Source organism: Scyliorhinus canicula, chromosome 2, assembly GCF_902713615.1.
Source record: "Scyliorhinus canicula chromosome 2, sScyCan1.1, whole genome shotgun sequence".
NCBI lineage: Eukaryota > Metazoa > Chordata > Chondrichthyes > Carcharhiniformes > Scyliorhinidae > Scyliorhinus > Scyliorhinus canicula.
The window spans coordinates 54,334,355-54,359,696 of NC_052147.1; the positions used below are offsets into that span (position 1 = coordinate 54,334,355).

General features: G+C 48.6%; 1 protein-coding gene across 6 annotated transcripts in view; it reads right to left on the minus strand.

The window, feature by feature from the left end:
* pygl (phosphorylase, glycogen, liver) overlaps positions 1–25,342 on the minus strand; it is a 219,914-nt gene that overhangs the window by 158,389 nt on the left and 36,183 nt on the right. For all 6 annotated transcript variants that reach the window (XR_005458132.1, XM_038778436.1, XM_038778465.1 and 3 more), the window contains exons 5-6: positions 23,712–23,843; positions 4,370–4,481 (exon numbers count right to left, since the gene is read on the minus strand). Coding sequence is in view for 5 of the 6 variants with exons in the window: in XM_038778436.1 (XP_038634364.1) it covers positions 4,370–4,481; positions 23,712–23,843 (244 nt within the window). In the remaining variant the exon portion in view is untranslated. The remainder of the gene's footprint in view (positions 1–4,369; positions 4,482–23,711; positions 23,844–25,342) is intronic.

The window sequence follows — 25,342 nt, forward strand, 5'->3', positions numbered from 1 at the left end:
GACTGTTATATTATCACGATTGGTAATATGTTGTATTCTTTGTCTTTTCTTCCAGAATGACCTGATGTAGCGTTGACAAAGATTGAAACAAAACTAATTTATTATTACAGTACTATTTAAATGAAGTTCGAACACTCTACTAAGCTAGATTATAATTAAATATTGAATCTGTCTTACAGTATTCAATATTCTATCTAGTCACGAACTATAGTATGATCTAACCTCATGCTATCTCTAATTAACATTCACTCTGCTCTAAGCTTCGCCTTGTGCTTTTTGCCATGCTTCTCCCAGAAGTCCGAGAGGCTGTCTTAAATACAGAGAAGCAGTAATGCCCTCTAGTGTTTGATTTACACAGAGAGGTAATTAATAACCCTTCACTAACCTGACTATATGCATATTATTACACTGACCATTGCCCTGCCCCCCCCCTCCCCCACCAACCCTGGCGTTAGGTGAAAAGAGCAGTTGAGGTGATGCATAGGACTAGCATCCACATGGGGGCCTTAAAGACGATCCCCATCATGACTGTGAATGCGGGGAGTAATGATAGACATCACCATCAATCCTTGCACAGGGATACACATCAGTGTCATCTGTGCAATATTAATGCTTGTATGGGCATTGGCGTTTAATGCTTGGGGACAACACTTCCAAAGGGTTAAGAAATTGGCTCCAATCAGTAGCACTGCTGTTAAGTTCTAAACATCATTGGCATAATTGACTAGTCAAGGAAAGGCGAGGTTGCATTTCAAGAAAATGACTGCCTCTTGCGGCAGGTGAGGTACAGCTGATTCATGTCAAAAGATAACACTCCACTCTGGAACCAAATGCTGATGCTACTCAACTATTCTTCCAAGGATAATTTTCATAATTCCCCCAGATGATTGTCACATGAGTGTTTCCAAATCTGTTCCCAAAAAGACACGCTGTACAAACTTCTTTCAAACAATGCTTTGCATCAGCTGTTTGCATTAAGAATTAATTCCAGGTTTTCCAGCTACCCTTTCAAACAAAGCCTCCACTCCACTTTTAACAAGGAATCCACTCCAGGTTTTTCACCTTGCCTTTCAAGTTTTCTTTGTCTCAAATGCTTTTACCCAAATTCAGGTGCTCAGTCCCTAACAGAGCATTATTGCTTCAAATACCGAGATTACCCAACCTTACGATTGCTTCAGATATGTGGCTTACCTCATCAGCTCTGCTCTTCCCAGGTCTAATTTTAACGTTCAGCAGCTTCCACGAGAGCTGGGGAGACTGGTGGAGGCTAGCCAGGCCTGTAGGTCCATATTTGGCAAGGCGGGTCTGGGCACAGCCGGTGCCATGTTGTACGGCGCGACCGCTGCAGGTTGCCGCTGTGCGCATGCAAGGCCACAGTCTCAGTCATTCTCCGGCCGTTTTTGGGGCGGGAGCCTGAAGTTTTACCTGGCGCCGCTGCAAGCCCCTCACCGGTCCCAGAATCGGTGAGGGTTATGATTTTGCCATTATAAAACACCTGGGAATTCTCTGTTTCAGCCAGCACTTAGTCGGAACAGGATTGCTTATTCGTTTTAACAATGAAAAAAACATTAAACATGAAAATTTTATTATGATACATGCCATGATTTCTGCTAGGTCTCAGGCATTTGTGTGCATGGCTTCATCCAGAGAGAGGGATGGTGACTACAATGATGAGCCACGTCGAACTTTCAATCTATATGTGCTCTGACCTGCAATTGTTCTAGCCATGGGCTCAGTGTAGCAATGGCTAGGCGGAAGGGGTGACAAGGTCCTAGACTCTCTTAAGGAGCACCTTTCTCTCAGGGAGGCAAGGAGGTGCCATTGAACACCAAGATAGCAGAGGAACATGTGTCAGCTGCCACAGCAACTTAATCTCTGGCCATGTCAGGTTAACAGTGTCTCCTGATTTCCCCCCCCCCCCCCTCTCCATTATGGACTTCACCAGCTCTAGTAGGCAACACTGAGGAGAGGAAGCCCTGTTCTCCCCGTGTTTGCATGGGTTTCCTCCGGGTGCTCCGGTTTCCTCCCACAAGTCCCAAAAGACGTGCTTGTTAGGTGAATTGAACATTCTGAATTCTCCCTCAATTTACCCGAACAGCTGTCGTAGTGTGGCGACTAGGGGATTTTCACTGTAACTTCACTGCAGTATCAATGTAAGCCTACTTGTGGCACTAATAAAGATTATTATTATGCACTTCTGCATGGCAGCCATGAGAGGACACACATGTCACCCATCACACTCTCGAAGCCACCACTGATGTAGAAATTGAGCATAACCTTGAATGCTACTGGCATGGGGTTCCCACGTGGCTGCATGTCTTAATAAACAATCAAACATATCTCGTTAACCATTTCCTGGGATATCCTTTGACATCTCTGGCATTGCCTCTCGGACATTTGGAGATAGTTTGTTCTTGTCCTCTGGATGCTCTGACGTGTTAGTACCTGTCTTCACTAATGCCTTCCCTGGCTGTCTGGGTCCAGACCAGCCTTCCCATGTGGTACTCCCTCATGTTGACCTTGCAACCTCTGTTGTTGAACAGCCAGAGCTCTCATTGTTTGCATTCGATCATCCTCCTCCTGAGGTTTTAGGAATATCGGGTGAAGGGACCCAGGGTTAAGGCAGTAATTGCACTGTGTGAAGAGGGCAGACACACATGTGAGAGCATGCTCATCCCTGGTTCTCATCCAGTTAACTAATTATTAGGGAGACCTTTTAATCAGCCAATTGTCCACAAACCCAAAATGATCCTCCTCCCACTTCAATTGAGCTTGCATTTGAAAAGCTGTGTTTGAAACAAGACTTTAGAAGTGTGTTGCATGTGAACTTTGAGACCCATTTCTGTACCTTCTACCCCTTTCCTATCACCTTCATCACAGCTAACCCACCTAACATAATCTTTCCTCCCTCCTCCCCATAATCCCTGAATCCCTCCATTACTCTGAACCCTGTTACCATTTCACTGCACATTTCATCTCACCCCACTCTGTGCTCCATGACACCCATGACTATCCCAAAGCCCACTCTGACCCTGAACCCTCCAGTTATCCTCCTCAATGCTTTTATCCACTCCTGTGACGCAGCCCATGAAACCTTTCAATACCCGACCCTGACTCTGGACCTGTCCATACAAAGGGGTAGCGGGTGACTGTGTGGAGTTTGCATGTTCTCCCCATGTCTGTGAGGGTTTTCTTCGGGTACCCCCGTTTCCTCCCGAAGATGTGCAGGGTAGGTGGATTGGCCATACTAAAATTGCCCCTTAGTGTCCAGAGATATGCAGGTGAGGTGGAGATACGAGGATATGGCGGGGGAGTGGGCCTTTCAGGGGGTCAATGCAGGTTTGATGGGCCAAATGACCTCCTCCTGCACTGTAGGGATTTGATTGAAAGTTCAATTCCCTACTTGACTATAACTGCACCCTCCACCATGCAGAACCCTCAAAATGGCCATTTGTTAATAGCACTGACCTCATCCTTAGACCCATCATCCATCTTTCAATCACTGCCTTTAACAATCCACACCATTCCCTCAATCAGCACCTTCCCAACACCAACTTCTGTCCACCCTCCCTTTCTCCACTGCACCTCCCTTCATCTGAAACTTTCAGCACCTATCGTCTTGTGCCAGAGTTCAACATGGAGAACTGCTTAACTTGGCCACACCCTCACAAAGCCAACTGGTGCATGCCACTTTTTTAACAATCACAAACCGGTTGTCGCAAAGATTCTCATACACCATTAACTTCATCCCAAGGCTATGATTTTATTGAAAACTATTTCACATTAACGTAATACATTTGGATGCCATGAATATACAAGAATTAACCTGCCACAGGCCGTGCAAGCTCCATGTCCCGCAAACACGCCGGTGAATTTATCTCTGAATCCAAACCTGCCATCAGGAAATTGAAATGTTGCATCTCTTTGTTAAATCACCCAGCACACTGTGTTTCCCACTATTGTGGCCCCCCCCCCCCCCCCCCCCCCCCCCCCCGGGAATGCAACAGGAATATATAATGTACTACCAAAAGGGAAGTTTAGGTACATGTTCTAAGGTGTGCGCTGTTCCCAACTCACTACTACACACATTCGAAGTTGTAACGTGCTAGTGCTCTAAAAACAGGTTTATGGGGTAGGGAAAACATAATGGCTCAAAACAAGTTTACATTTTGAATTCACAGATTGTAGAATGTCGCAGCACAGAAATTGATAATTCCAATTCATCAAGTCTCTGCCACTGTTTATCTCACATTGTCTATTAACATATTTTAATATATGTATGATTTCTCCTCTGCTTAATGCTATTTTTTTCCAATGTCAGGACTGTTCAATTTATAGAATCAATGTTATTGCAATAGAGTATACTTACAGTGATGCAAGTGGAAGTCATTTGGTGCTTTGGCAGACCACAGTCTCATAGTGTTCACAGTGTTGTTCAGATATCCTGGCACTGGCGTATCATATGGTATGGCAAGAACTACCTGCAGGTTTATCAGCAGCACAAAAGGCATTTCATTTTCAATACAGGGGAATTAAATATTGTCCTCTCGCAATGAAGGGTACACATGTGAAATACCAATAATCTGTGCTTTTCTTTATAGATGTATTTTTAGCATTTATCATATTATTGAAATGTCCAGTTTTAGATTTATTCCTTTGATTTAGTCTGCTTGTAACAAAATACAAGACACTGTACTTACAATATTCCAAATATTTATTATTTTATACAAAGGACTGAACATCATGCTTCAGCTGAAATAACCTTATTTTTGCTAAAATATTCTTAAAATGTTTGATAACCACACAATTGTTTATAACAAGCTGTGTTGTCTCGTCATTGTATAATTATCTTGTACTGAGGGATTTTACAAGAAATGCAAGATTTCAAAGTTTTGGCATTGTAACTTTCAAGAAATAGGACACCTGTGCTAAAATATTGTTTTTAAAATATAAATTTGTAATCATAACATGAAAAATACTAATGACCCCTTGATCCTGCTTATCATCATTTCTGATTTTCTTCAACTCCACTTTCCTGCTTGCTCCCCATATCCCTCTATTCCTTCAGACACCAAAAATCTGATAATCCCAGTCATCAATATATTCAGCAACCACAACCTCTGGGGTACAAAATTCCAAAGATTCATAACCCTCTGAACAAAAAAAGATTCTTATCACAATCCTAAATGATCAATCCCTTATCTTCAGGTTCTTGCTCTCGATCGCCCTGTTAGATTAAACAATTGCTCAGTATTTAACCTGTCAAGTCCATTCAGAACCTTGCAGATTTCATTAAGATCACTTCTTATTCTTCTCAGCATCAGAGAGTATAGTTCTAATTTATTACGTCTCGCATCACAGGACAACCCTCTCATCCCAGAAATTAACCTAGCCTAAATAACCTTTGCTGCACTGCCCCCAATGCAGGTATATCCTTCCTTAGTTGAGGAAACCAAAACTGTGCACTTACTCTGGATGTGGTCTTACCACAGCCCTGTTTAATTGTAGCAAAATTTTTATTCTTGTGTTCAAACCCCCTTGCAATAAAACCAAATATATTTTGCCTTTCCAATTGTTTGCTGTGCATACCTTTGTATTTCTTGTAGTTAGATGCCAGCGAGAACGGTGATGTGGACGCAATATATGGTGAGAATTGAGAAACATGATTCTTGCCGGCGTGATGGTGAGAATTGAGAAACATGATTCTTGCCGGCATGATCATGTTTTCCAATTTTCTGGGACTTTACAGGTTATGCCACGGGAATCTCTCCATGAAAGTCGGGAACTTCATTTAAATACATCAGCATATCATTAATGAGCCCTCCCGCCGGGACTACCTTCCCTCCTCATTGGATATACATCAGGTGCGGCATGATGTCACGCCGGTGCAATTTACAACAGCTATATAAAAACAAGAACCTAGTGACCTCACCTCCAAAGAGAATATTGGAGGCGAGTGCTCAGTTTGGTATCAATCACCATGGCGCCAGTCACAGAGGGGACACCAGAGAAGACGCGGGGGACCCAGATAAGTGCAACTTGGGCCGAGGGATGGGGAGGTAATCAGTCTCGGCATATCGGGGAGGGGGTTCCACATGCAGGCCTTTCATGACTGTACAAATATTTCATAGGTCTATTAGCCCCTCTATTGTTAGGGATGTTGAGGGACCCCTTGGAGATGGGCGATTTACCATAGATGCTGAGGCAGGCTTCGATTTGCTTGCTCTTCATTAAGTAGTGGAGGTTGACAGCGAACATGAGGTGGTTGTTGAATGTGGTGCCTGCTCGAGGGTGGTCGGGTTCTGGAGATCATGATCTCACTTGATGCGGAGGAAGTGTTCGACTGGGTAGAGTGGGACTACCTGTTTGCGGGATTAGAAAAATTTGGTTTTGGGCTGGGCTTTATAGTGTGTGTGGGGCTGTTGTATACGGCCCCATTTGCCAGTCTTTTCACTAATAAAGTGATTTCTGACCTCTTTCGTCTTTATTGGGGTACCAGGTAGGGATGTCCGATGTCCTCTTTGCTGTTCGCACGATCAATAGAACCATTAACCATGGCCCTGAGATCCTCGAATACATGGGGAGGAATAGTTAGAAGTGGGGTGGAACGCAGGGTCTCACTGTACGTCGATAACTAACGTGAGGGACCCAGAGGCGTCAAAGGTAACATTATGGGGATCTTGCAGCATTTTGGGGCCTTTTCCGTATACAAGATAAATATAGGAAAGAGTGAATACTTTGTGGTTGGGTTAAGGGGAATGCTGTTCCGGCTAGCTCAAAGTCATTTTCGGTATTTGGGAGTCCAGGTAGCAAGTGACTGGTGGGGGGGAACTCCGGAGGTTGAATTATACGAATCTGGTGGAGATGGTTAAAGTGGACCTGCAAAGGTGGGATGGGCTGCCATTATCCTTGGCAGGCCGAGTGCAATCGGTTAAGATAAATTTCTTGCTGAGATTTTTATTTTTATTCCAATGCCTTCGAATATTCTTGCCCAAGGCTTTATTCAGAGAGATTGACAAACTGGTTACTGGGTTTATTTGGGCTGGTAAGAGCTCAAGAATCAGTAGGACATGTCTCCAGAGGGAGAGACAATTAGGGAGCTTGGCCGTGCCAAACCTCAATACTATTACTGGGTGGCAAATGCTGGACAGGTACTGGAGTGGTTCGGAGAATCGGACGAGCTTTGGGTCCCGGTGGAGTCTGTGAGGGGAGCAAGCCCAGGAGCACTGGTAACAGCTCTGTTACCGGTGGTACCGAAGAAACACTCGTCTCACGCGACCGTAGTGGCCACTTAAAACTTTAGAGGCAACTCTGCCTTCATTTTCATTTGAGGGCTGCCTCTAGGCTGATCCCCATCTATGCAAATCAGTTACCTGCTAGGTTGGATGTGAAATTTAGCGAATGGAAGGGTAAAGGTTTATAGAAAGTGGGAGACATACCTTTAGGTTAGTTTGCTAAGGGAGCTGAGAGAAAAATATGGGCTTACAGACGCTGATGGATTCAGGTATCTCCAGGTGCACAGCTGGGTCAAAAGTACTTTACAGTTTTTCCGGTGAAGCAGCCTTCTACCTTGCTCAAGAGGATCTTATCCTTCTCTGGTTCGGAAGTGGCCAACACAACAGGTATGTACCAGCGGATGGTGGGGGAGGAGATGGGTCCTTTTGAGGGTATGAATGTAGAAGAGTTGGGACCAATCTTGGAGGAGGACAGGAACCAGGTGAATCTTTTGACAATTTTATAACTGACTTGAGGCTGAGGGCCCAGTCCTGCAATTTCAGTGACTTAAAATCTTCGATGATACATGACCGAATAGTCTTTGACCTATCAAATGATAAGCTCCGTGAAAGATTGTTAAGGGCGGAACACCTGAAATTGGAAAACGCGATTAAGGTTTGTGATGCAAGAGAGTTGGCTGCGCAGCAAATCAGGACACTTACTCTGAAACATTTGATGCCAACATGGAAGAGGACGCCGGCACCATCAGTACTGTGATGCAGTTTCAATAAGAAACATCTCAGTGTGGGCGGCCATTTTGAGCGGCCAAAAGGAGCCGCCATCTTGTGCCAGAAATGTGGCAACCGAAATGGCCCACGGCAATCTCCAACCTTTGGAAAAGTATGTCCAGGTGTAGCCATGTAAATCATTTTGCAAAACAATGTTTTTCGCATCCTACAGTGGACCAAATGGGGTCTATCAATGCAGTTTATGAGATGCCCCTTTAAGAATTATTTTTCGTTGATCTAATCTCAACCAAGGACGCAATGAGTCCGAATACAATTGAAGAAGTTTTAATGACCAGTTGGAGCAACAGCGCTAACCAGTTGATACCGTCAAAAACAGATTTATCATTCCAGTGATGCTCATCGACACACACACTGATAAAACGTAAACTTGACATGGGGGCAAAGGCAAACCTCATCAGTCTGGGTGATTTTCACTGTCTGCGAGTGCTGCCGAAAGTCGTAACACAATCAAGATTGCTAATCGACTCCAGTGGGAATGATTTTGGGATGTTGGGGGAATGTGACCCTGAAGCATGGGAACACAACAGAACACACGTTGTACCATTCTCCATTGTGGATACGAAACGTGTGTCTATCCTAGGGGCGGACGCGTATGAGGCCCTGATCCTAGTGGAGCATCTGTATATCCCAGTCAGCGAGCCGACAAAAGGTTATAGTGATTTGCAACTAGATACAGTGGTGCAATTATCCAATGAGATATGAGCGATAGTGGAAGTGGAGGAAGATCAACCAGAGACAGAGATGGAGAATCTGAAGGACAAGGCAGCGTTCTGGTTAGCGGTCTTTGAAATGAGGATATGCTCGGCCACTTGATACAGGAACATGATGAGCCCATTTTACAGTATCATCAAGACATTGCCTTAAGCCTCTCAGACAGCCAATGAGCTTCACTCTGGAGTTAAAGTTCGAATCGAATGAGTACATCACGAATGAGGTGCTTGTAAAAACATACCAGATGGAGTTGGAGCCCGATGGGGCAGGCCTCTTCCTATTTACAATTACGGGGTGTACAGACTGTCACTTCGACTGGAAGAATGAAAAAATTGTCACGTGAACACCATTAGACTGAAGCAGTCACATGAGGGTCAGCCTACTCGTAAAGCAGTCACGAAAACCGTACTGAATGACTCTTTAAAACATTTCTTCACTCCACCTGAGGTTCCGATGCATGGAATGTTAGATGGTAGCGTTGCAGCGAGACTCGGTGCTGATTTAAAAATAGGTCAATTTCTGTACGAACATATACTTCCACCAGCAGTGTTATACTTCACGGAAGATGATGATGTTGAGCACGATAATATTGATGATGAGTGTGATGATATTATCTTTGATGCTGAGGTCATCTACAAAGAATATCAACATGATGAAGAAAATGAAGACTCGGAGGTTGAGTCAGCAGAGGGCGATGATGAAGTGGTAGCAAGATTGTTCTGAGGGAGCGATGCAGTGATAGCAGAAGACACAAAACCAACTTTGGAGAAGCTGACTCCAGAGGCACACGGTGAATCATCCTAGTCATATGAACTATTTTCGGTAGTAGACTCCCCGATACTTGAGGCCACTCCACCAAAAGATGAGATGAAGAAGCAGATGGCACGCAGCTCTACGACAACAGATGACACATACATAATAGTGCAAGACCAGGATGAGCCAATATATAATACTGCAAGACCAAGATAAGCCATTGGCTGGTTCGTCAAGAGCAGAGGAATGTGGCGACTAGGGGCTTTTCACAGTAACTTCATTTGAAGCCTACTCGTGACAATAAGCGATTTTCATTTTCATTGGCAGCACGGTAGCATGGTGGTTAGCATAAATGCTTCACAGCTCCAGGGTCCCAGGTTCGGTTCCCGGCTGAGTCACTGTCTGTGTGGAGTGTGCACGTCCTCCCCGTGTGTGCGTGGGTTTCCTCCGGGTGCTCCAGTTTCCTCCCACAGTCCAAAGATGTGCGGGTTAGGTGGATTGGCCATGCTAAATTGCCCGTAGTGTCCTAAAAAAAGTAAGGTTAAGGGGGGGGGGTGGGGTTGTTGGGTTACGGGTATAGGGGGGATACGTGGGTTTGAGTAGGGTGATCATTGCTCGGCACAACATCGAGGGCCGAAGGGCCTGTTCTGTGCTGTACTGTTCTATGTTCTATAACACTTGTATTGTGATTTCGAGTGATGAGATGCTCAAACACGCAAGGAAGGGACAGCACCCAACGTTATAGATGTGACTTCAACCCAGGTACTAGGAGGCTCTGTAACCACCCATTAAAGCCACAGGCTTGGTCATGACCACACAGTCCCTTGGAAGATGTCGGCATGATAAGTCCCAACTGATGATCCGCATCTGTCTGCTCCTATTGTGCAGACCAGTAGAAAGACAGGGATTGCCAAATCCAAACGCAAAAAGAGAAGTACTCACAAAATGATAATCAAAGCAAAAAAGAGAAAGAGCAGGAGTGTGGAAGCAGCAGTGAAATCACTGATGACACCAAGAGAGAAGACGTCGATGTTCTGGCCAATGGGCCAGAGCCAGAGAATACTCAACAACGCAGCAGCAAAGAGGGCTGTGTAAGGACACAAAAAAAGAAAAAGCTGGTGACGCAGGTGAGGCCAACAAGGATACATGCCTTCAAAACGGATTGCGTCAAATGAATACGGAGCAAGATACTGGCAAGAAAACCAGTCTTCAAAAATGCTGACAAGAGCCCAGACGACCAGCCGGGTGATCCCTTGAGGGAGGCACAATGAGCTGTGCACAAGTGACACACACATATCATGTCTTTGGATGCATTAGTTAAATCTGTTTATGCATACGCCACATGTGTAAAGTAAAGATATTAATCACATTTGTATGTAAAGATCAACATCTCCAAAGGAAGTGGGACGTGGTGATATGCCTGTGAATCAATACTGTATACACTCAGCAATATGACCTCCCACCAGCAGGTGGCGTCAGATATCATTCATGTGATGTCCGGCACTCACCAGAAAGTTGTAAGGTATACACCAGGACAATCGCACATAGGGCTATTCCCAGGACAGCACGGTGGCGCAGTGGTTAACACTGCTGCCTCACGGCACCAAGGTCCCAGGTTTGATCCTGGCTCTGGGTCACTGTCCGTGTGGAGTTTGCACATATTCCCCGTGTTTATGTGGGTTTCACCCCCACAACCCAAAAGTGTGCAGGGTAGGTGCATTTGCCACGCTGAAGTGCGCCTTAATTGAAAAACAAATTTGGTACTCTTAAATTTATTTAAAAATAAATAAGGGTAGTTCCAGGAGAGCCTATGTAATTCAATCAGTAGCTTAGTCTGAATAGCATTCCAATTGTTACTTTATCACATGTACATCAATAAATCATCATTCTAGTTAAGTCACCAGCAGTTCTGTATGAATTATTGCAAAAACAAGGTTACAGACAACAGATATGGTAGCAAAGCAATGGCAAACATATAAGGAGATATTTCATAACTCTCAATAAAGTTATTTCCATTGAGAAAGAAAGACTACAAGTAGGATAAACCCATTTTTACTAACTAAATAAGTTAGGGATGGTATGAAATTGAAAGAAAAGGGGCAGGATTCTCTGTTGGCTGACACCGAAATTGGGAAATGCAATTGGGCGGAGAATAGCTTCCAATGCCAAAATCACGGCAGGTGCTGGTTTGATGCTAAATCGCAATTCACCGTCATCTCAAAAATGGCGTAAATGCGCTGGGTGGAGTTTAAACGGCATTTGCATATCATTAGCGTGCCAACTCGCAATTCTCTGCCTCTGAGGGGCTGAGTTCCCGACGGCGTGGTCATGAACCTGGCGTGGTGGCTGCTGCGAGAGAGGGGAGAGAGAGGGGAGATGGGTGCCAGCCTGGACCCCTCTCCCCAATGGGACTGGGGCGGTGCCCAGGAACCGACCACCATTATGGCGACCATCTTGCTGCGCACCTACTGACCACCCACCTTGGCTACAGGTTCTGCACAGTGACACCAGGCACATGGGTGCCCCATCCCTGCACCCCTCCCCTACCCCCACCCAGCCGGCCGCCACCCAGGGTAACACCCACAGCAGCCCCCAGCGAGGGCAGTACCTGTCAACTGGAACGGGTGCCAGGGCCGGAGGTCCCACGGCACTGACCACCGCCGGGGCAGGGATGAGGGGATATGGGGGGGCATGCGGGGGCAGAGTCCACAGTGCCAACTGGGGCCACCATGTAGCCCGTTGAACCTGGTTGGCCTAAGGAATATGCACCATGCTAACATGTTGGCCTTTCATTCCCTGCAGTCAATGGATTTTTGAATTCCACTATAAGTGGTGGCTACTCTGCAGGTCGCTGCAGCTCTGCGGGATGCCCTGTGGCCGTATGAGCAGAAGCCGCTCGAAGAGGAGGCAGACGTTGCAGCACCAGAGTGTGCTGCGGAGGGGCAGGTAGCGGCCGCCCAGGCTGGAGAGCCGGCTGGCCAACAAGCTGAGGGGGAGGAGGTGCTAAAGAGGCGCTGGATGAGGTGTTGTGTGTACGGGCATCGTCAGACATTCGAGGACCTGCCGGACCGGGCATGCCGTCAAAGACTCAGGCTGAGCAAAGAGACAGTGCGTCATATCTGCCAGATAATGGCACACCTGGCACCTCAGGGATATGGGGAGGACACCCACTCCCGGTGTCCGTCTAGGTGACGGTCGCCCTGAACGTTTATGCAATGGGGTCCTTCCAGGCGCCGAGAGAGACCTGTCCGGGATCTCACAGACCTTGGTGCACAGATGCATCCATGCTGTCACGGAGCCCTTTATGCCCAGAGGGATAAATACATCCATTTCAATGTGGACTGAGCAGACCAGGATGCCCAGGCAGCAGGGTTCGCCGCCATCGCCGGGATTCCCCCAGATCCAGGGGGCAATCGACGGGACGCATGTCTTCCTATGGGCACCTGCAGATAACAGGCTGCTCTACACAAATGGAAAGGAGTACTATTCAATGAACGTCCAGTTGGTCTGTGACCATCAGCTGCACATCATACGCGTCTGCGCCCCATACCCGGGCAGTGTGCACGATACCTTCATCCTGGCACACTCGGCATTTTCTGACATGTTCGAGAGGCCTCCCTCTGCTTAAGGGGTTGGCTCCTGGGTGACGGGTTACCCGCTGCAGCCGTGGCTAATGGCACCTATCCCGAGGCCACAAACTGACACCCATACAGCGACCAACATGTGCATCAGGGCCAATGCGCATGGGATGCTCTGATCACCTCCACGTTCACCGACTAGGAGGGAGGGGTGGAGTGGGGCTACTGGCCAAGGGCATGGACACCACATCGCAACCCCACACCCCTTCCCTTCACGTCCCACCCCAGCCACACACCCCCCCTCCCCCCACCTGCACTCCCTCCATGATATAAACCTGCAGCACTACGGGACGGGGGTCCTGGGTTGGAAGTTAACAGTGGTTCTGGGTCATGGGATGGAGGGGGATGACAACCCGCTCTGCAATGAACCCTGGTGCTGCGCATCGTATGACAACGTCGGACACATGCCCATTGTTGCGCTGCCCACCTGGGTGATCACTGCATGCGAGCTGGCCATTCCATCGAACAAATCCTTGGGGCAACGGTGATGGGGATGGTCAGGGGCGAGAGTGTACGGAGCACGGGCCATCCCAGGGCTTGCACCATTCCCACCGCCACCCAATCCGGGCCAGCCCAGACTAGCTCATCCCTCACACCCAGCCAGACAGAGCACCGGGACAGGTTATAACTGTGGTAACAATGTTTGTGAACAAATATATACAGATCTGCATCCTAGCCCCTATAACTAAACTGTGCCCTGCACCCATGACAACTAAACTGGTGTCTAACTTTCTGGCCTTATGGGCTCTAACGCTACATCTAGGTGGTTCCCCAGACGTACAGCAGGGTTGGAAGGAGCCTGCTCTGACACCCGACTTGTGAAGACGGTTCCCAATGGTGCGTGTCTTCTGGAGCTACCCGGCCTGGATAAGCCCAGTCGCTGCTCGGGTGTCCCAAGCGGCGTGGTGCCACCCTGTTCTGCCCGCTGCCCACCAGATGCGCCAAGGGAGTCCGAGGTGCTGCAGTGTTCCTGCACATCCTCTGCGAGAGTCACCAGCACGGGCCCCATCACCTTCTCCTCCCTCGGGGTAATGATGGCTCACGGGCTACTCCATGGTACCGGGGTGAGAGCGTAGCTATCCCCTTAGGCTTGCCCGCTACCTGGTGTTGCCAGTCCTGGAGTCCTGCTCTAGTCTTGGCCAGGGTCTGCATGCTCATGGCTATGGAGCACAGGTAGTGGACCATCTCCGTCCCGGACGGTACCACATCACGCTGTGATTTGCCATCTCCCTCAACGTCTGCACCAGGCCGGCCAACATCTAGGTAATGCCGCCGACGCTCCCAGCCATGACCTGCTATGAATGGGCTATGCTGAGGAGTGCCGGTGCAGTTTGCAGGTTGCTCTGCACATGGCTGCCTGTGAGGCAGCAGCCCTGTCCTGGACCTCGGCCAGCGCCTGCACAGAATGCCCCAGGCCATGGACATGCCGATCCATAGCCAAAACCGTTGCCCCCAATGCCTTCACCGCAGACGCCGCTGTGTTGGTCTGGTGGCATGCATGGTTGGCACCACCTCCTGCACCTGCACATGGTTGTACTCCTCCACCTGTGCCTACAGGTGCTGGATAATCAAATCCCAAGTGGAAAATTTGGCTCACCCAAACCTTCCGAAGACACCCCTGATCTAGCTCGCGCATGTGGGTCTACTGGAGGAAAATCGCATTGACTCCCAAATTCCTTAAATGAATAAAAACTGGGGCCCCCAACACCCTGCACATTCCAGGTGAACACCCTTGTTTTAATAATCTTTATTGTCACAAGTGGCTTACATTAACACTGCAATGAATTTACTGTGAAAAGCCCCTAGTCACCACATTCCGGTACCTGTTCGGGTACACAAAGGGAGAATTCAGAATGTCCAAATTAACAGCATGTCTTTCAGGACTTGTAGGAGGAGCACCTACGGAGTAAACCTACGCAGACACGGGAAGAACGTACAGACTCCACGCAGACAGTGACCCAAGCCGGGAATTGAACCTGGGATCCTGGTGCTGTGAAGCAACAGTGTTACCCACTGTGCTACCCTGTCGCTAATGACTTCAGTCCCTATACGTTCTATGAGAATTGTCACAGGATGTTCTTCGTCGGTGGCTCCTGTGATTAACACATCATTCGGTACACTGCCACCCGAGGCAGCCCTTGATGGATATTTTCCATTATATGCTGAAAAATGGTGCATGCCGATGAGACTCCAAAAGGCAGGGGGTTTAGTCATATAATATCTTATGGGTTCTGATGGTGACAAACTTTCTGGATGCCATATCCAGCTCCAGCTGAAGGTACACATGGCTCATATCCAGCTTGGTAAATGTGTGCCCTCCAGCTAGTTTTGCTTGGAGATCTTCTAAATGTGGTAAAGGCGAAAGGCTCTGCTTATATCAAATTTATAGGGCTGGATTCTCCGTTTCTGAAGATATGTGTTGGCGCAAGCGGAGGATGTGTGGCGTTTCGTGGCAGATTCAGTTATGTTAAATGGGCTAGCACCGTAGCAACATGAAATGCAATCAATTCCATAAAAAACGGTGCTGGATTCGTCGGGTCCGTGATTGGCACTCATGAAGCTCACAAGCCACGCCGCACTTAAACGATCCTTTGCCCAGCACCATGGTTCAGGGATGCCGAGCTGGATACCCTCCTGGATGCCGTGGAGGAGAGAAGGATGACCCTACACCCTGGCCCGGAGGAAGGCCGCCAGGCGCCGCCGTTCGCCGTGCCTGGGCGCAGGTGGCAGAGGTGGTCAGCGCCGTGGGCAACATCACCCAGACTAGCATGCAGTGCCGCAAGAAACTGCACAACCTTCTCAGGGAGGCCAGGGTGAGGCGGCTGCTCTGTGCCCTGCACTAACCCTGCACGCCCACACACCCATAACTCGACCCCATCTCCCCTGGGGGTTGGCCAAACCCCCACTCTGCCCCACATGCCAGCACCCATGCCATCCTCCATGGCCGGTGCCCTGGCCATCGTAGCCACCATTCCCCGAACCCTCCGGCTGCATGCGTCAGACCGTCTAGATGTTCTGTATATGTTTCCCCACCGCCCAAGAGAAGGCCGCGCACAAACGCTGGGAGCGTGAGAAAACCGGAGGGGGACCAGCGGAACTGCGGTCCCTCACCATGCCTGAACAGAGGGCCACGGATGAGCAAGTGAGACCTCGGTGAGTGGCGGTTGCCCATGTCACCCACCTTGCCCCGGCCGGCAGTCTAATCATATATGCTGTCTTGTGTCTTGCAGGACCTGCCGGAGATGGGGCCGTTCCATCCAGAGTCACCGCCCCCAGCCAGTGCCAGCGCCGGTGCCCCCCAGACAGCCGAGCACCAACGGAGAGAGCAGCCCGAACACCAGCCCTCCACCCGAGACGCAGGACAACCCAGAGCTCGGGTTGGAGGATGACACTGACTTTCTGTCACAGCTGTCTCCTGCACCCGCCACCATCCCAGAGACTATCACATCGGTTGGGCACATTAGTGAATAGGCTTCTGGGATACTATCTGGTGCGCACCACACAGCTTACTCAGCACAGCAGGTGGAGGTAGGAGCAGCCGAGGGGCCAACGGCCGGAGGGCAGACCGGCCCCTGGTACCAGACGAGTCCCGGGCTTCTGGAACAAATCCAGTCCCAGCAACAATGCAGATGTAGTCAGCCAGGGACTAGAAGAGGGGATGACGGGGAGCATCCAGCACCTGCAGGTGCAGGTAGAGAAGTCCATCCGCGTGCAGGAGCAGGGTGTGGTGCCGGCCATGCGAGCCACCCAGGCCGACACCGCATGGGTGGAGTCCGCGGTGGAGGCATTGGGGGCAATGGTTTTGACTATGGCTCAGCATGTCCAAGGCCTGGGCATTGTGTGCGGGTGGTGGCCAAGGCCCAGGACAGGGCTGCCGTCTCACAGGCAGCCATGTGCCAGAGCCACCAGGACATTGCATGCTCCTCAGCATGGCCCAGTCACAGCAGGCTATGGCTGGGAACGTTGGCGGCATTGCCCAGGCGCTGGCCGGCATTGCGCAGACGAGTGGCCCAGTCCCAGAGGGAGGTGGCCCAGTCACTGGCTGATGTGGCACAGATCCATAGGGTGGTGCCACAGTCACAGTGTGATGTGGTGCAGTCCCAGACTCAGTCCCAGACTGAGATGGTCAACCCCTGTGCTCATGGCCGCGAGCATGCAGACCCTGGTTGAGTCCAAAGTGTGACTCCAGGACTGGCAGCGGCAGGTGTCGGTGAGGGTCTCGGGGGATGGCTCCGCTCGCACCTCCGTCCCATGGAGTAGCCTAGGGGCTATCAGACACCCCAAGGGAGGAGGAGGTGATGGGGTCCGTGCCGGCGGCTCCCGCAGGGGAAGTGCTGGAACACCACACCTCCCTCCTGTTCCTGATGCATCTGATGGCAGCAGACAGAACAGGAGAACAGGGCGGCACCACACCACCCGGGACACCAAAGTACCGTCCAGACTCATTGAGGCTGGGTTGCCCCAGGAGGCGCAACAGGAGTCACAGCAGGTCGCGTCCTCTCCTGCTGTACCGTCTGGGGAACTACCTAGGCGTAGTGTTAGGGCCCGTAAGGCCAGAAAGGTACACACCAGTTTGGTTGGCACGAGTGCCGGGCACAGTTTAGTTATAGGAGCTCGGGCACAGACGTTATGTATTTGTTCATATTAAACACCCGTTACCACCGTTACAGCTTACTTCGATGGTTTGTCTGATGGGTATGGGAATGGTCTGGTCCGGTGGAGGGAGCTGGTGTCCAGCACCATTGGTGCTCCCAGTCCTGGTTGCCCATCCCTGCTGCCAGGGCACTGCCCTCACTGGGGGCTGCCGTCGATGTGGTCCTTTGTGGTTCCCCCAGTGAGTGGCGGTCAGTTAGGCGGGGTGTTTGGGGCCCGGGAGTTTGGGGTGCATGGGATTCACTCGTCCACCTGCACCATACGGCCAGTGTCACTGTGTAGAACCAGGGGCCGGGTTGGGTGGTCAGTAACTATGGTGGTTGGTGCCTGGGCACCACCCCAGTCATCGGGGGAGGGCGCCTTGGCCGCTCAGCCTGTTATCCCCTACCCCCAGCCAGCACGGGCGGTGTCCGGGCCAGCAGCCCGCAGTCACTCCACTCTGTCTCCTACGTCCTCTCTCTTGCTCAGCAGCCACAATGCCAGGTTCACGATTTTTGGAACCATGCCATCAGGAACTCGGCCCATCGGAGGCAGCGGAGAAGAGGGTGTCAGGCCCACTAATGATATGCCTACTGTACTTTAGCCTGCGTGGCAAGCAATGCATTTATGCCATTTTCGTGGTGCCAGAGCATCCTGATTTGGCATCAAACTGGCGCCTACTGTGATTTCGGCATTGAGGCTATACTTCGCTCAATCGCGTTTCGGTGTCAGCAAGCAGAGAATTTCTCCCATAGTCTCTGCAAAAGGGGGATCATTTGACAGGTTTTCGTACCAGAACCACAGCCCATTCTGCAAACTGTAATGGGCGTATTATGCCAAGGTACTCCAGATGCCAAAGTTCGACCTCTACCTTGGTGAGCTAGGCATACAGGACTGGTCATGCCATGAAATATTTAGGCAGGGCCTCCAGGTCCAAGTAGATCTTTGCCCTTGCTCCTTTAATCTTGCCACAGCCCTCCTGAAACATCTCGGGATATTACCCGATGACCCCATATAGGCCTCCAGTTTGCATCCTGAAGGTCTGCTGCCAGTCCAATTATGGTTTTTTTTTTTCTGCATCCAGTCTCTGCCTAGAAGACTACGTCCTGGTCCTTGAACGACTATATGGGGAAGTTGGACAATCTGTTGCCCATGGGCAACTGGGGTCACATGGTTCCTACGATTCGTAAAGGCTCCCCCGTGTATGTGGCCAACCTGGCACTGGAGTCCCAGAGGCATATGGACTTGATGCTGGCTTCGAGGTGCCTGAAGATCTGTTCCCCCACAATGGAGACAGTGGCTGCAATGTCCACTTCCATTTCCAACGGGTAACCATTGACTTGAAATTAAATTTGATAGGGGCAAGTTTGGGGGTGGTGATGCAGTTCAACTCCATTAGTTTGTCCTGTTCAGGGTGGTTGAATTGCAGGGCTCAGGTCTGAGGTGGCTTCAGTTTCCAGTCTGGGCAGCATGCGTACTGACGATTTTGGCAGCCTTGCCTTGGGAGTATCCTTTGACGTAGGTACAGCACCCTTGTGACTGCCCCCTGGAGTCTTCTGGGGAAGCTTCTCCAGCAGTCCTGGAGTTTCGCGACCGTCGGCCCATTTCCTTATGTACCGTGGTTCAGTCGTGAACAGGTAGAGTGTGGGGCGGAAGGTGCTATCTACAGACCCCAGTTTTCTGATATGGGGAGCATCTGACACTGAGCACGCTGCAGTCCATTGGACCTTGGAGTTCCTAGGCTCCTTTTTCAGCATTTTCCAGCACAGGGCCAGTTTTATGGTTTTGTTAAGATCAATGGCGGGTTCTGCAGGCAGTTTTCTCTATCTCACTTAATTGTTTATCCTGTATTCCAGCCGGTCCCATTGCAGCTTTAGCACAGTGGCAAGCACTGTTGCTTCACAGCGCCAGGGTCCTGGGTTCAATTGCCACTTGGGCCACTGCCTGTGCAGAGTCTGCACGTTCTCCCTGTGTCTGCGTGGATCTCCTCCAGGTGCTATGGTTTCCTCCCACATTCCCCAAAGACGTGCTGTTAGGTGAATTAGACATTCTGAATTCTCCCTCAGTGTACCCGAGCAGGCGCCGGAGTGTGGCGACTAGGGGCGTCTCACAGTAACTTCATTGTAAGCCTACTTGTGACACTGATAAAGATTATATTATATTATCACCAGCAGCAATAGGCCAAACTCACAGTGCTCAGCAAGTTTCCTGAACCTGGTCAGAAACTCTGTACAGGTTCTCCAGGGATTCTGCAGGATGTATTAAACTGTAGCGCTGGAGAATAACCAGTGGTCTTGGGCCGCAGTGGTTTGTCACCAAGGCTACCAGCTCAGTAAAGTTTTTGAGTATGGGATGGCCGGGTAATCAGGCTCTTAATGGTGCCAAACGCAAGGGCAGCACGGTGGCGCAGTGGGTTAGCCCTGCTGCCTCACGGCGCCGAGGTCCCAGGTTTGATCCCGGTTCTGGGTCACTGTCTGTGTAAGTTTGCACATTTTCCCCATGTTTGCGTGGGTTTCGCCCCCACAACCCAAAAGATGGGCAGGGTAGGTGGATTGGCCACGGTAAATTGCCCCTTAATTGGGGAAAAAAAATGAATTGGGTTCTCTAAATGTATTTTTAAAAAATTATGCCAAATGCCTGGGCTCCACGGGCAGTCAAAAAGACGACCTTTTGTTGGTCATCACCTTCTAAGTCATTCTCACAAAATAAACAGCACATTCTTTCGGAGTACTAGGGCCAATCCTCCACGCCAAGATCATAGGGCTTGAGCTTTCCAAAAACCTGCATTTTCAGGTTCCCTTCGTACACCTCTTACTGGAGGCAATTTTTAAAAAGTAGGGTTGTCCAGAATCCCGCTCTTGCTCCTCATCGCCAGTGTAGTAATTTAGGGGACATGAGGATAAAGGTTAAACCAAATATCTTTTAACTCAAAAGTAAAGCTGCATTCGTGGCATACAACATCGTGTCCCAGCCAGGTTCGCACAGGAGCTCTTAGGCCTGGTCTGGAACAATATTTAAAATGCTCAATAATAATAGAATTATAGAATTTACAGTGCAGGAGGCCATTTGGCCCATTGAGTTTGCACCGGCCCTTGGAAAGGGCATCCTACTTAAGCCCACGCTTCCACCCCATCCACGTAACCCAGTAACTCGACCTAAGGGGCTATTTAGCAGAGCCAATTCACGTAATCTGCACATCTTTGGACTGTGGGAAGAAACCGGAGCACCCGGAGGAAACCCATGCAGGCACCAGGGGCCGGGATGGGTGGTCAGTGTGTGCGCAGCAAGATGGCTAGGGTAATGTTGGTTGGTGCCTGGCACCGCCCCAGTCCTGTAGGGGGGCACCCCGGCCTGTTTCCACCCCCCCTTCCCCGGCCCTGGCTGAGGACTCCCCACACCCCAGACAGCACAGGCGGTGTCCACCGGTGCTATGTCTTTTCGTCCGACGTCATTTCGTCCAATGACACTTCGTCCACGTCTTTTGGTCCAACGTCTTTTTGTCCGCACGTCTTTTGGTCCTACGTCTTTTTGTCCGATGATTTTTTTCGTCAAAGACTTTTTGTGACTTGTTACGCTTTTTTGTCGGATGATTTTTTTTGTCAAAGACTTTTTGCAACTTGACTTTTTGTAAATAGAAATCTTCTCTAATGCACATAGCAAGGTATAATATGTAATACCGGTCTCTTTCCTTTAACGAGCCTCGTTAAAGGATAGTTATTATCGTTCTCTTTCCTTTAACGAGCCTCGTTAAAGGATAGATATTATCGTTCTCTTTCTTAATTCGCCCATCCCGAAATGGCAAAGTTCATTGTGTCAACGAAGAGCAAAAGGAAGGTAGCTGATGAAAGTAACTACATCTACGATTTTCATTCAAGCAGTCCAAACCTAGGAAAAGAATACTGGAGATGTGAGAAAAGAAGGCTGTGTTCAGTGCGGATTCACACGGTAACGGAAAACAATGAGCCGAAAATTATTTATTTTTCTAATGAGCACCTTCATCCAGCTGATGTTGATTCGTTAAATGCTAGAAAAGCAGTTGCAGAAATAAAGCATGAAGCAGTGGAAAACATAGCAGCAAGTTCGCGTAGCATACTAGCGGCCAAGTTTACGCAGCTATCAGAAAATACCTGCTCTCAACTACCTAGGTTGCCCGTCGTCTCAAGGACTATTCAAAGGTGCCGACAAAAAAATTCTGGATTTCCAGCTAATCCAGCGGCTAGACACGGTTTTGAAATACCTGACAAATATTGTAAACTTGACAATGGCGAACAGTTTCTGAGATACGATTCGGGCGCCGAGGATCAACAGCGCTTACTAGTATTCGCATCAGAAAGTGCTCTTCAGGATTTAGCATCATATCGTCATTGGGCATGTGATGGAACATTCAAGATTGTGCCACAACAGTGGTTTCAACTGTTCTGCATTCATGTTGATATCATGGTAGATTTCGAAGTTGCAGTTCACAAGGCAATTAATTCACCATTCCTTAATTCATCTGTCGTGGCATGTTTGTTTCATTTGAGCCAATCTGTGTTTCGAAAAATTACCGATTTAGGCCTCAAAGAAAAATACAATACAGACTCTGAATTCTGTCTTAAAATTCGATGTTTTTCAGCATTAGCTTTCCTCCCCGTTGAAGATGTCGAAGAGGCTTATGAAGATTTGATAGACGATGAAGAAATACCTGCTGAATTCATCGTTTACTTCGACTTGACTTACATAGGCATTGTGAGAGGACGTGGTGCCAGACGAAGGAGAGAAACACCTACATTCCCGACAGCTGTATGGAATGTTAATCAGCGTGGTCTACAAGATCTACCGAGAACAAATAATGCTGCCGAGGGGTTTCATTCTGCGATAAAGCGTTCGGCGGGTGGAGCTCATTTGAATATCTGGAGGTTAATCAAAACTCTGAAGGAAGAGGAAGGGTTCATAATAGGCACAAAGGCTCAAATTCTTCGGGGAGATCAGTCGACTTCATGTACGCGATATAAGAAAATAACTGAACGCCTCAAAAGATTGGTCATTGAATATGATTCTACAACAAAAATTGATTTCTTGAGGAATGTTGCATACAATTTACATCAATTTTAAGTAACTTTAAGAATTTTTAAATACACTTTCCAACTGTATTCTCTAAGTGATGTGATATCTTTCGGGAATTTTAAGTAATTAGTAAACTTTTAGATTTTTTAACTGCATTTTTAGATTTTTAACTGCATTTTTCAACTTTCGCTGTATTTTACTTGCATTTTATCAATTACTTGCTTTTTAGCAATTAAATTCTCATAGTAAACTTTTAAATTTACTTGCTGTATTGGACTTGCATTTTATCAATTAAATGGTTTTATACTGAGTTTATTTGTAATTGGATAATTGGACAAAAAGACGTGCGGACAAAAAGACGTTGGACCAAAAGACGTGGACGAAGTGTCGTTGGACGAAGTGACGTCGGACGAAAAGACGTGACACGGTGTCCACCGTCACTCCACTCCGTCTCTTACCTCCTGCTCTCTCCCTCAGCAGCCACGACACCAGGTTTACGATTTGTGAGACCACAAGTGAACCGTGCCGTCGGACCCCTAGCCCATTGGTGCCACCGGATAATAGGGGAGAAAGTGCGAACTCCACTCAGTCACCCGAGCCGGAATTGAACCCGGGACCTTGGAGCTGTGAGGCAGCAGTGCTAACCCTGTGCCGCTGTATTGAGTCCCAGCTGGACAGACCTCTGCCTATTACCACAGGAACTCATACTCCATGAGCCCCATGGGGAGATCAATGAGTAATCCCTCATGGTCCGCATGAGGGTTGTCACAGTTAGAAAAGAAAACAGAATATTTAACAGCAGTTCATCGTACAAATTGTTGGAAGTGAGCTCTTCTGATTATGAACACTGAATTCAAATATAAGTGACTAAGTTTGATTTGATAAATGTGAACGTAAAAAAACGTACCTCTGCATCAATCCATTTGACACCATCTTTGGTGTGCAGTACACGGCCGTAGAAGTAAACAGGTAGTACATACTCTGGACGAGCCTTTTCCCAAGGGTTGCCATGTCGTAACCAGTCATCAGCTTCCTCCACCTTTAATCATGCAGAATAAATCTCACATTTATTCATTTGTAAATAATTAATTATACAGTGCACAGAAAGCTGCTTACAGGTTTTGAGGCAAAATGCAGACAATTTGGGTTTAGATTTATTGTCACGTGTACCAAGGTAGTGAAAAGTATGGTTCCACGGACAGTCCAGACAGAACATTTCATACAGAAAAAATATAGCACGTGATAAATACACAATGTAAATACATAGATATTGGGTGAAGCATACAGCATGTAGTGCTACTCAGTAGAGAAGAAGCATGGAGAGATCAGTTCAATCCATAAGAGGGTCATTCAGGAGTCTGGTAACAGCGGGGAAGAAGCTGTTTTTGAATCTGTTAGTGCGTATTCTCAGGATTTTGTATCTCCTGCCCGATGGAAGAGGTTGGAAGAGAGAATAACCTGATTAGGAGGGATCTTTAATTATCCTGCCCGCTTTCCCAAGGCAGTGGAAGGTGTAGACAGAGTCAATGGATGATGTTCACAACTCTCTGTAGTTTCTTACGGTCTTGGGCCGAGCAGTTGCTATACCAAGCTGTAATGCAGCCAGATGGGATGCTTTCTAAGGTGCAACTGTAAGAGCCAATGTGGTCACGCCAAATTTCCTTAGTTTCCTGAGGAAGTATAGGCGCTGTTGTGCTTTCTTGGTCATACAGACATAGGTCACTAGATTGGGACTGTGGCAGGGGGTGAGGGAAGCAGCAAGAGGGAAAAAAATACGTGACCTCATCCTCACCAACCTGCCTGCCGCAAATGCAGTTGGCCATGACAGTATCGGTAGGAGTAACCACCACACAGGCCTTGTGGCGATGAAGTCTTCACATTGCGGATACCCTCCATTGTGTTGTGTGGCACAACCACAGTGTTACTTTGAACAAATCCAGCAGCTCAAAACTGGGTTTCCATGAGTGCTGTGGACCAATAGCAGCAGCAGAATTGTATTCAATCACAATTTGTAACCTCAAGGCCCGGCATATTCCCCACTCTACCGTTATCACCAAGGCAGAGGATCAATCCTGGTTCAACGAAGAGTGCTGGAGAGCATGCCTGGAGCAACATCAGGCATACCTAAAAATTAGATGTCAACCTGGTGAAGCTACAAAACAACTACTTGCGTGCCAAACTGCATAAGGAGCAAGTAATAGACAGAGCTTAGCGACAAACGGGTTCTGCAGTCCTGCCACAACCAGCCACGAATGGGGTGGACAATTAAGCAACTTATTGGAGGAGGAGGCTCCAGAAATATCCCCATCATCAATGATGGAGAAGCCCAGCACAGCAGTGCAAGACATAAGGCTGAAGCATTCACAACAATCTTCAGCTAGAAGTGCCGGATGGATGATCTATTTTGGCCTCCTCTGCAGGTCCCAGCATCACCGATGTCAGTCTTCAACTAATTCAACTCACTCCAAGTGATATCTAGAAAAGGCTGAAGGCATGGATACTGTCATAAAACTGAAGACTTCTGCGGGCCTAGCCAAG